The sequence below is a fragment of the Poromitra crassiceps genome (genome assembly GCF_964638095.1).
Source record: "Poromitra crassiceps genome assembly, chromosome: 15".
Classification (NCBI taxonomy): Eukaryota; Metazoa; Chordata; class Actinopteri; order Beryciformes; family Melamphaidae; genus Poromitra; species Poromitra crassiceps.
The window spans coordinates 26,597,496-26,610,020 of record NC_139634.1 but is presented as its reverse complement, the minus strand read 5'-3'; the positions used below and the strand labels follow the sequence as shown (position 1 = coordinate 26,610,020).

The window sequence follows — 12,525 nt, the reverse complement described above, 5'->3', positions numbered from 1 at the left end:
CCACCCCATTTTTCACAGCTGAGTAGCTGAGCAGTCATTTCAAGGGCGTATTGCAAAGGAGCACCGAGGGGGAGGACATCCTCCAGTCCTCTTAGTGGCCCCAGTCTCTCATGTGAACTTTATACATGGACATAAAAATCTTAGCTCAGAAGGAAACTATAACAACGTCCAGGCTTATTGATGTGTTCCTCATGCCTCTGCTGTGTGTGTAGCTGCATGCATGTCTGTGTGAGCACGCTCATATATCAGGCCTCATGCAGCAGGAATGCTAACACTAGTAATATCCCTTGACAGAGGACGGCCCGCCCAGGCCCCAGACCTGACCTTTTAATGCTAAAACCGCTACAATCCTCCACCACCAACAACAACAGGATGCAAAGGGTCTAGTCTGGAATATCTGGACTAATCCACCACAAGTGGATCAAACCTTGCATCCACTGTCCTGAGCAAACCTGGAATGGCCATGGGTGCCATCATGGTCTGGACTATGGGCCAGCATTGGAACAGGTTGACATTTGTGTGTGGCAGCTACACGAGTGGAATATGACTCAATTCAGATGCTATGCCTGAGACTCTCAGGGTTTATGTAGGGTTAAAGGCAAAGGGGCGAGTTATGCTGCAGGTCGTCACGAAAAGCACTGCTGGCCTCTGGACTGCCATTACCACGTTCAAAAATAGTAGCAATTCTCACAAATCCAAATATACTTCAGAGAAAAACTTTCTAACCACTTTCAAGTCAAATCAAATGGAAAAACAACCTCTACCTTCCCAGCATTGCATTAAAGATGCTGGATGATGGTGATTGAGGTCAACCTTGTGTGATCGTGGCTATGCAGCCTATCTGTGTGGCCCTGTATGACAGCAGCCTCCTTATCTCCATCACCTCATAAAGGCCTGCATGCAAACCTGGTGCAAACATTCCCCCAAGTGCCACATGACCAGTGTTGGGGGTAACTAATTACAAAAGTAACATATTACATGTAATATATTACTTTTAGCAGTAACTCAGTAATATAACTTATTACTAATAGGATTTCAGTAATATTATACCAGTTACTTTGTCAAGTAACTCAAGTTACAAATTGAGTTACATTTTATTAAATCAAAGCACATATTTAAAAAAGATGCAATAATTTCCTAATCAAACTAACTGTTTTTATGCAAATAACCACTATAGATGACAATAACAAAGGAAAAGAATAACATTTAGAATTTTGGGCGGTTTACACTGACTTCAAGGCGGTTGAAATTATTTTTTGGGATGCTGTCGGGGTGGCGATGTCATTCTGTTGCTGCTGTTGTTTTGTTGAAAGTAATGCAAAAGTAGTGTAATAAGTAACAAGTTACTCTACACAGAAAGTAATATTGTAATGTAACTTATTACTTTCAAATGAAAGTAACTAGTAATATGTAGTATATTACATTTTGAAAGTAACTTGCCCAACACTGCACATGACCCGTCTTCATGTTCTCCTGTACATCACAAGGAGGCCATATTTCATTTTTTGATAAATGACCACTGTGTCTCCAACACTGTTGCCTCCACAGCAGCCATACCTCCTGCTTGAACACTGGTGTAGTGTCTGTTGCCCTCCCCTTTTGTTCTGTCATGTGCTATATTCAGGGCAAAGCCAGCCCAGGTCAGGTGGGGGTATGTGTGATTGAAGCAGACATGGGACCAAGTCACTTCGGTCCAAGTCTCAAGTAAGTCCCAAGTCATTTGGTCCAAGTCTCAAGCAAGTCCCAAGTCATTTTGTTTTGGGCAAGTCAAGTCAAGTCAAGTCACAGGTTTTGTCAAGTCAAGTCAAGTCGAGTCCTTAGTTAAGGCAAGTCAAGTCCCAAGTCAAGTCACTTTTTTTCCCCACGCCCAAATACTGCAGTCTTACCTTTCTTTATAAAGAAAAAAGACATGGTATTAATACCTGTCTAATAGTGATGATATTATTGGCCAATTTACAGTATCTAACCCATTCAAAAAGTATGACGAATTTAATTTGTGTTCTAATAATTGAGATTCAGTGAAATAAATGTAATCAAACAAAAGTCAAATAACTTTATAAACGCTTATTTATTTCTGAACTGCTTCTCAGTAAAAAATCTGCCACGTCAGTTTTAAACAGTGAATTAGTGACAGGCTGACATACTACAATGTAATCAAACAAAAACAAATAGCTTAAACTTAGAGTATTTACCTCTTCTCAATCAAAACATATTAATATAAACAAGGCTGGAAACCTAGCATATACTGTATATGCCAGTGCAGAAAAGCATTGTTGACACACACACACACACACACACACACACACACACACACACACTCAGCTGACAACATGTTCCTCTCCCCCCTCCAATCCAGGGCTGACACATACATTTGCATAATGTCCCATGATGCATTGTGGTTGACAAGGAAGCAACCAAATGAAGCTAAATAAGTGGTAGATAGTAATATTTATTTTTACCAATTTTTTTTTACCACAAGTTGTAATATTTCAATGTTGGCCAAAATAAAAATTAAAAAATGTACTATATGAATTAACACCCTAAGTCTAAAGCACATTTTTAGGGGGGGTATATATACATCTCACAACTAGAACGAGTTGTAGGATGATTGGGAACTTTGGAGACCGTGTTGCGCAAGCTTGTGCATAATATTTTAAGATCTCTTGGCGTGCTCGCAGTCTACAGATCGAACCGATAGTCTCTACAAGCCTGCGCTGGCCCACCGCTGGCCAAAAGTATTTAATAAATATTTCCTCTCAATCACTGTTAAACAGTGAAACACTGACAGCCAGATTACAACATCAAACGTTGTTAGATTCCGCCCCTGTCCCTTCTGCCTGTTTGAAGAATATTGCAGCTGTGTGCAATCCAGTGAGATGATTGATTGACGGCCAGTCATCCAATCACGACAATGCTATAAGGAGGAGCATGACTAGATGACAATTGTCATTGGATGACTCAGTCATGATCCTCCTTATGGGATTGTGGTGATTGGGTGACTGGCTGTCTGTCAAGCTCCTCTCTCCGTCTCCTCCTAATGCCGTTCCAGCTTGCACTCGCCATGCACTGACTGACGCATACCGGACAGACAGAGAAACTTGGACAATGTTACGTTATGATTTCATTATTTAAACAGACAAACACAAACAAGTCATCCAAGTCATCACCTCTCAAGTCAAGTCTCGAGTCTTTAACTTCCAAGTCCAAGTAAGTCTCAAGTCATTTATGTTTTTGTCAAGTCAAGTCACAAGTCATCAAAACAGGGACTCGAGTCGACTCGAGTCCAAGTCACCAAGTCTCAAGTGCCCATCTCTGGATTGAAGTGACTGAAGCCACTAGATGCAGTGATATTCAACCCGAGGCTCTAGAGCCACATGCGACTCCTTTAATAAATACATTTTCTAAAAATAAAAAATAAAAATAAAAAAGGAGGAAGGGACTTTTTATGGATTGCTGATCTTGCAACAATTTGTTTGGTCAATGTGGCTCCTGAGTAGGGCAAGGTAATGTACCACTGCACTAGAGTCTAGACACAGTGTGTGGTAGATTCATAAATTCTACCAGTCACTCGCCACTTCTTGTTTAAATCAATGTTAAAGGTTAAATATGATAAGGGAAGAGCAAACTACTTCCCCTTGATCTAAACTACCGGTACTCAAACTATTCATAAAGTTGAAGCTTCCCATCACATCTAACAAATAGCCAGCAAACACTGGAGCACTTCCTTACCTGACTCGATTGTTGCAGAACTTGGTGAACTGCTGCTGGTTGAGGAATATCAGTCGGGCATCTTCTTGGTCAGCTAAGGATGTCTTCTCTGAAGTGTCCTCTGTCTTTTCATATCCTGCAGAATGGGAGAAAGGAACAGATACTCTCAGGAACAACGCCTTCCTTGGACACAACCAAAAGCCAAATTGATTTATCTATAAGTGTTTGTCTTATTGATGGATGACTTGGTCCGCAAAAGGTATTTATTGAGTCTTTGGAGTCTGTAACATTTTAAAAAGGCCCACAAGTTAGTACAGTATTGAACATTGTTGTTTTACAGCTACTGGCTTCTCTACACAATCTGGGCACTCAAAGACTAGCAGTCCGATAAGAGTCTGGGACAGCCGGCTGATATTTCAGGGTTTCTGCTGTAGAGCAGATGTCAGCGGCAAGACTTCTGCTTCTGTGCGCCACGGTTATTGTTTGCAGTCCAACTGACGTGAGAATGGAGTTGGAGCTGATCGATTGTAGGTGTTTTAGAGCCAGACGACATTTGGGCTAATAATAATAATAATAATAAATCGCTGCTGCTGCATATGAGACGTCATCGGACTGTAAACAATGACAAAAGGGGCGGGACGTCTGCTCTACAGCGGAAACACCGAAATACGGGTCGTCTGTCCCGAGGCTTATTAGTCGTCAGACTGATAGACTCTGGGTGCCCACTACCCAGGCTGCTGTCTGTCCACACTCTGAGTCAAAACTAGAGACCACAGTGTGCCCTACTGGGTCAGGGTCAGCAGGCTTAGGAAGTCCCAGAAGATCATCAAGGACATGAACCACGCGCACAAGTTACAGCCTGTTCTCCCTGTTGCCCTCAGGGAGAAGATACAGGGTCCCGCGAAAGCAAGCACAAACCGTTGGCACGACAGTTTCTTATCGCAGGCTACAAGACAATAAATAAACCCTCAATAAACCTGGATTATTGACATTTGCTCACCTCTTTGCACATCTGGACACTTTTATATATATTCTTATTCTATTCTAATATCTTATTAGGTATTATTCTATTTTAATACCTTATTATTCTATTTACATACACTGTTTACATTGTTTGCCCTAGTTAACTATGTTGCACTATTGTCGTTGTTGTGATTGTGTTTGTTGTGATTTTGCACCTATTTTACCTAGTGCACCTTGTCTGTAACGGAGCCCACAGCCTAAGAATTTCACACGTGCGTACTTGTACCACGGAGTGACAATACAAACCTTGAATCTTGAATCTCTTAAGTGTGTATGATGTAATCACCATGTCATGGGTTGGGGTCAAACAAGGCTCATGTCATTTGCTGTGAATCACCCCCTCATTTTGCTCCAATGTTTCCTGTTGCCTTCTACTACCACCATCAAATAAGACAGATGCAAAGGAAAGTGAAAACACTGTGGAGGCCATGAAGAATATGAAAGCATTCAGCTCTCTCGCACAGTCAAAAACGTGCATGGAGGAGAATGTATTGCTGAGCTGAAGCAGAAAACCACAAAAACAAAATGGCCCCTGTCGAGACACGACTCGATTTCCAACAAGGCTCTTGTGAGGAGGAGGCAAAATCAAGGGCAGATCTCTCACTGTCTTCTGCAGGAATATCCATCACACCTACAGCTCAGGTGGCATGGTGGTGTGTGTGTGTGTGTGTGTGTGTGTGTGTGTGTGTGTGTGTGTGTGTGTGTGTGTGTGTGTGTGTGTGTGTGTGTGTGTGTGTGTGTGTGTGTGTGTGTGTGTGTGCGTGTGCGTGGTGTGCATGCGTGCGTCGCAGAGAGAGTGAATTGTGTGTCTAGGTGCTTTTTGGCCACCAAATATCCCTGGCCAGTGCCACCATACTGCGAGCCTTCACCAACAAACATCCCGATTCTACAGTTCCACAAACACCCCAAATCCTTTGTGCCTTTTAGTTCAAAACGCTACAAAAACAGTGAACACAACAGTAGAATAACATTACTGTTAGCACAACAGTACTGTAGTACTGTACTCCTCACCGGCTAGCTAGTAGCTACCCATACAGCAGGGATAACTTGCTTTGCCCGGGGGCCACTTTCGTGAAATGATAGAAGGCCAGGGGCCAGTTAATAAACAAACAATATACATTTTTCTGTCGCGGATTGTAGGTTTTTGGGGTGTCAGCCGGAGTTTAGTCTGACAATGTTGTGCACACCGGATAGATAGTTAGTTAGGTTAAGTTAGTTAGGTTAAGTACATACATACTGTAAGTGCCTGGGTAGTGAGCAGACGGCAGTATTTGACAATTTAGCAGCTAAATTATAGATTATTGAAAGATATTCCATATTCCAGACTGAAATGCTATAACAGAAGTGGAGTATTGGCCAGAATGACATGAACATTTGGACACTTATTCAGCGGGTATCTCGCATGTTGCGTTCAGGTGCACTGTAAAAAACACAAAAAAAAAACACACAGGGGGCGCCCGCGGGCCGCATGTGGCCCTCGGGCCGCAAGTTGAGTATCACTACCATACAGTATGTCGGGGCTACTGTAGTATGGATTGGATTTACTAGCCTACTGGGGCACCCTGGTGGCTCCTAGAGCGCGCACCATAATGGCTTGTTCCTTTGCACGGCCGGCCCGGGTTCAAATCCGACCCGTGGCCCTTTGCCGCATGTCATCCCCTCTCTCTCTCCCCACCTTTCCTGTCTGACTACTGTATCTAATAAAGGTGAAAATGCATAGAGAAATCTCTTACTAAGCCTACTAAAGCTGCTCACGTGATGACAGAGAACCAACAAAAACTTAGGAGTGAATGGAAACAGGAGTTGACGTGACCAGAATATGACTCATCTAAGGGCGTGAGGTACAGTGGGGTGTGCCGATAGTTTCCTCAACTAGAAGTCTAGCTCATTTTGATGGGAAACAATGTCTTCAGAGAACAGCACATCACAACTCATGGGAGTGGACAACACTTAAGATCATGATGACGATGACTGACTCTGATGGGAGGGAGGGAGGGAGGGAGGATGTGGCCGAGGTATGCATGGAAGGGGGGTGGGGGGTGCAAAAATGATAAGACTGTGATCTGAGAGACGACTATATGTACCAGTATGTACCACAAGAGCTGGCGTTTTCAATTTAAATAAATTATATATTTTCATTCTGTTAATGTCTTTTCCTTTACTGACGTTTTTTCTTCTTCTTTCATTTATTGAAGTGACAACGAAGGCTGTGTTAAGTTGCATTTTTTTCTGTATTGTTTTTACATATTTTGGCCACCAAATTTAGGGGCTTATAATAAGTGTCTATCCCTGATTACGATTACAAAATAATTCCTATCCTAAGTGACATTTATCTCTGTAGGAAGTCACTTATTATTCCTAAAGCTGTCAGTAGATGTGCTGTCATGTAGTCTGCTTCAAAGCACATTGGAATCACACACATTTTCCTGTAAGAGATTTCTGTGCTTGTTGTCTGTGCTGGGAATGCCATTTGATTCAAGTTGGGGATTTCCTATGACTTTCTGCTGGCAAGAGTGGAGAAAGCTCATCTGTGTGGATCAGCTCCAATAGTATGGTGTCAGATGGCTAGAGCACAGTGGGTGCACCCCACATCTGGATCAAATACTGCAAATAACTATTTTTATTGTTATTATTTTTAATCTGGCTGAAGTACCAGATGTGTGGAGCCAATGTGCAATGTCAAAATGTGAGTTTTCAGAACTCTAGGAAACATCAAATTAGTATACTTTTCTGTGACTTATATGACACCATCTAAATTGTTTTATACACCCCACACCTCTGTGTGGTGCCCCAACTGCCCAGTTCTTTTTAACTGTTGGTTTCTCTCCTGCCGAATTATAAGACCCCCAACATCAGTATAGAGACACTGCATGAAATAGGCCACGCCCATCACGGGGGAAATCGCTCTGTTCACTCCCATAGACCAGCGTCATTTTCCTTGAATTAAACATAGCTAAAAGCTGTTGTGTGGTGGGCTGCGCACACAACAAATGTAAAAAATCGCCAGTTAAAGTTTTTTTGTACTCCTGAGCAAAACAAGGAAGCCATTGAGAATTGGCGAGAAGAAAAATGTGGATCTAGCTGTCAAGGGAGTAAGTTGGAGTGTTCATCTTCCGTATATACGATATTTTGGTGCAACACGCAACCATGCACGCGACATAGGAGAACGCCAGGATTGGAGGGGGGGGGTTCTGTTTTCCCCCGTTTTGGGCGTGGTTTCTGAATGATGACGTGCTCCGCAGTGTCTCTATGGGACACAACTATTGTTTTTATTTTTCAAGCTAATTGATATTCAGCTCTAATGGAACTTCAATATGCAATTAATAAAGACAATGTGATAGTTTCAATCATTCCGCCTTGCTCTGGCCTCTATATACAAATATTTAATTGGCAAGTGTTGGCAAGCAGTCAGTAGTGAAACAGTTGTACTTGGACTGATGACACTCTTCTCTCCATCTCTGTGAGAGTGAGGCAGCGCTCTGCTCCCACCAAGTTCAACAAAGTGGGATGGAGCTTTGTTGACCAAATCCACAGGGATCAGATGAGGGCTGTGCATGCGTTGGTGGGTGGCAGAGATCTTTATGTATCGAACGCTGTTCTTTTTTATTTGCTCTAACATCACACTCAAATGTTATTGATTCGTGACCAGGGAGCCGGCTTCTGTTTTTGTTGAGCGCTCCTATTATTTTTGGACTATAAGATTATAACAATCCTAGCTTGTTAACAACAACACAAATCTATGGGGCCTCGCCAGCAAAGCTAGATTACCAACAATGATCAAATCCAATTCAGGGGATCAAAAGTCATTCACTCATTTCATTTTTAATTCTCCTCTAAGCGGTTATTCATTAAGTCCGTGAGCTGTATCTTTAAGTTAACTGAAATCAAGTTAAGAATCTCCAATCCATCTGACTAGACTAGCATGTTTTGTTTGTTGTTTGTTGTTGTTGTTGTTGTTGTTGTTGTTGTTGTTGTTTTTTGGGGGGGGGTTACAATAAAAAAAAAAAAGCACAATAATGAGTCTATTAATTCCTAAGGACAGACATCAAAACCTGACATTTATCCATTTACCACTCATGTTTCAGATGGCAAAATAATACATTCTGCTGCCAAACTCCATTATAGCTGCACTGGAAATATTTTGATGCGATATTGCACAGAACATAACACATTTTTGGTGCATTTCTCTATAGGAGTGCATGGATGGAGAGCACAACTCTTCACTTATCTTCATTTAGAAAACTAGTCTTCTTTTCTTCTCTATGCATAAGACATGTGCAAACAGAACAGGAAAATCAGGCCCACGATGTCATATTTCATTATGTGTCCTGGCTTTAACTGTTCAGGAAATACGTTTGCCAATTTGTCATTTTTGTTATTGAGAGCTGAAAAAATACTCAGAAATGCCAGTAGTGGCTGGAAAAACAAATGTCCTACACAAGTGAAGTACCATCTGAAGCTGACACGGACACGCCCACAAATGCAGGTTGGCTAGCGACCATCTATGTAAGCTGAGAGATGGTCACCTTAAAGGCCTGCGGATCACATTTCCCCTATCGTGATGTTTGAATTGATGTGTGTGGCAGAGCATCGCCCTCTCTCTCAGCACAGCAAAGCACTAGTGCCAAACTGAGTGAAGTCAACAGTAGTGCCTGCCAGCCTCTCAGGTTGTGTCGTGCGTGTGGTTCCAGTAAGTGCTGGATGGTCGGGGTAGTAAGGGGTGGCAAAGCATCTGCGGCTACTGAAACCCTGCTGCTTAAAATGGACTGGAAGGAAGTACGATTTTGAGGAGGGGGGGGGAGGGGCATGGGTAGGCATTAGGGAAGTTAAAAGCTTTAAACGTCAACAACAACAAACCACAGTGTCATGAGGCGTTGTAACCGGAGCCCTCACCGGATATGCCCCAGTTGCAGTCAGTGCCCCCCCCCCCCCCCCCCCCCCGCCTCTCTCTTCCTGGTGTGTGTCAGCTTCAGAGGAAATGGACTGGAAGGCTGACAGCCTGACACACTTTTCAAAGTCAGTCTTCCTGCCCCCCTCCCCCCCCCCCCCCACTACCCCTCTCTCTTTCATTCTCACCTTCCCCTCTGTACTTTCACACCCCGACTCGTGTTACGTAAACTCCATATCTTTAATCACTTGTCGTTTTGGTGATCCACACACAGGCTCGTATGGAGGATGAATGGGGACCGACTGCTAAACATTCTTCTTTCATAGACAGTGACACCATCATCCTCTGATTCTCTCTCTCTCTCTCTTTAGCTCTGGGGCTAAAAATACCCGGCCACCCTGTAGTCCTTTGGTCACTGGGGGTAACACACGGGGTGGCTATCCCGGCTCTGTTATGCAACAGCCCACCCAGATGACAGAGAGAGCAGCGTAGGTGACTTATTGGATTAGCGTAGAGGCAAGCGAGTCCATGGATCCAGGCAGCAGCAACCGGAGCTTAGGGAGTGGTGCCTACTGCTTAAGCAGAGAAACTTGCTACCATGATGCCTGCGATTATCCCACGTGGTGTTTGCGGTAAGGGATTTGTAGCCCGATATAGACCACACGGTGTTCCACACAGTATGATGCAGTTAACTGGTAATCTAATATAAACTCCTTTCAAGTAACACTTTGGGTTTTGTGTACAGTGTGAAAGATGATCATCTCGGAAGCCAGTGACAGATGTAAAGAAAAAGATGTGATCCTTTGCCCAAAATTGGCTGCAATCTGTTTAGAAAATGTGCTTCTAATGAATTATTCAAAACATAAGGACAGAGAGCGAAACAGATTTTTGCTCACATTGGCACGGAATCTTCAAGGGCAGATTTAGAGGTGCTCAGATCAGCCCTGTGATTGGATTTCAGTCCGGACACAATGCAGCCTCAATGTGTTTATGAGCAATCAGATGTAAAGAGGAGCGGAGAGCAAGAAACATTTAAATAAATGTGGTCCCGGCCAAGTGTGGACAGACCAAAGTGATGCAGAGAGCCAAGAGCTTAGTGGAGAGACAAGTGGCTGGGACAGAGTCAGCCTGTCTCTGTCCCAGCCACTTGTCTCTAAAGCTGCCTAAAGGTGAGGGGAGAATGTGAGTTCATGGATCCGGATGGTTTTAAGCAGGCTTTTAACAGACTCACAGCCACACTGCGTCACTGAATACACTCGATGAACGCAAGCCTACATGACATGGTTACAATTACAGTTACAATTTTTGTTAGATATTAGTCTTGCTGATTTTGAAGCAAAATAATTTGACTGCACTTTTGGCATCTTGTACCAAACTCATTTAGACTGAGTACATTTGAAATTAAATTCAATTTCTCAAAACTGCTGATATGCCAATACAATTATTTATTTGGGAAACAAAGTGTAACAGCGCTACGTGACCAGCCTCCACATGATGCTCAATCCTACAGAATGATCATTGTTGATGTCAATGTCAACCAATAATGTCAGCTGAGCCAGAGATCAGATCACACCTCCCTTTAGGGAATTGAATGGAGTTTCGTCTGCAAACGGCAGTTTCATCACCAGGTGAGAAATGGATCTCAGCTTGGAACAAGGAACAACCTCGTCATGACAGACTGACAGTAGTCAAAGACATGTAATGAAGACATTAGAAGCCACAATGAGAAAAGATGAGGAGGAGTTGGCATTATTAGCTAGTGAGTGCAGGCAGCATGAGCCCTGTGTGAAATAGCAGGCCAGAGAAGCTGGCTGTAGCGCCTGTGATTGATGTTGTGTCTCTATGTTCTGAATGAGCCCACACAGTGGGTAGACCAGGTGCTGCATTGCACCAGTGACGGACCAGCTGGTACTGCTGCTACTGCTTCACTTAGTTCTCCTGCTCTCTCCTTTTAGCAGCTTTGACACATCGTGAAGAAAATCAAGTTTTGTCCAAAGTTTATCAAGTTAAATAGAAAAAAAACATTTTATTATTGATCACTGAAACTACATTTCTGTCTGTGTCCTGAAATAAATATTGAACCATTAGCTCAACATAAACTGTCTGGCAGCAAACATTTTAGGGATACGATCAAATATACAAATAATTGAATAAACTAACAGACATCTAGGTTAATCAATGGGACATAGGTCTGACCAACCATCAATCTTTCACCCCTTCCCCCATCCTAGTCAGCCATTTTGGACCGGACTAGACTCCTCCACAAAGTTACGTGCATATCCGTTACATGGAACAAAGTTTGTCAGAACAAAGGAAGAAAGCGATAAAGAACGCATACAAAAGAAAAGTCTGTCTGACCTGTAGGCCTAATGAGAGACTGAGCCATCCACCTACACAGCTAAGCTTTTATCTAAACTTCTCCAACACAATATATTCAACTTGATATGTCAGACTTTGAAACATCAAGCATCATGTTGAACAGTTCTCTCAGGAAAAGTATGAGAGATAAAATACTAATGGAAACCACTTTGAAGTGTGCACCCGGTCCCTAGCTGTGGCTTTTGCCAAATTAGGAGCACACATGTACACACTAAGGTGGGCCGTCGGGGTGACAGAGGAGGTGGAGGGCCCAACATCAAAATAGGCTTTACCCTGCAGAGGCATTTAAGGGATCTCTCTCACCCGTGTCCAGTTCATTTCCATCGTTTCTAACACAGACATATTGTGATGATAATCTGCCACTAACACAGATTTCTCAGTGGGAACCACTGGTCCACTGGTGGACATGATTGCATCGTCTCCACACTAATTTCATTAACCGCAAGCGAGTCACGGCTCTACCACCCAGACATCAATAAATTGAGCGGGCGTCCGGGTAGTGTAGTGGTAAACTGCCTGCCTACCAA

At 43.1% G+C, this 12,525-nt stretch overlaps 1 protein-coding gene across 3 annotated transcripts in view; it reads right to left on the bottom strand.

Moving 5' to 3' along the window:
- The window catches only part of atp8a1 (ATPase phospholipid transporting 8A1), a 142,772-nt gene that overhangs the window by 114,444 nt on the left and 15,803 nt on the right, over positions 1-12,525 (bottom strand). For all 3 annotated transcript variants that reach the window (XM_083651631.1, XM_083651633.1, XM_083651632.1), the window contains exon 2: positions 3,730-3,844. In XM_083651631.1, coding sequence (XP_083507757.1) covers positions 3,730-3,844 — 115 coding nt within the window. The remainder of the gene's footprint in view (positions 1-3,729; positions 3,845-12,525) is intronic.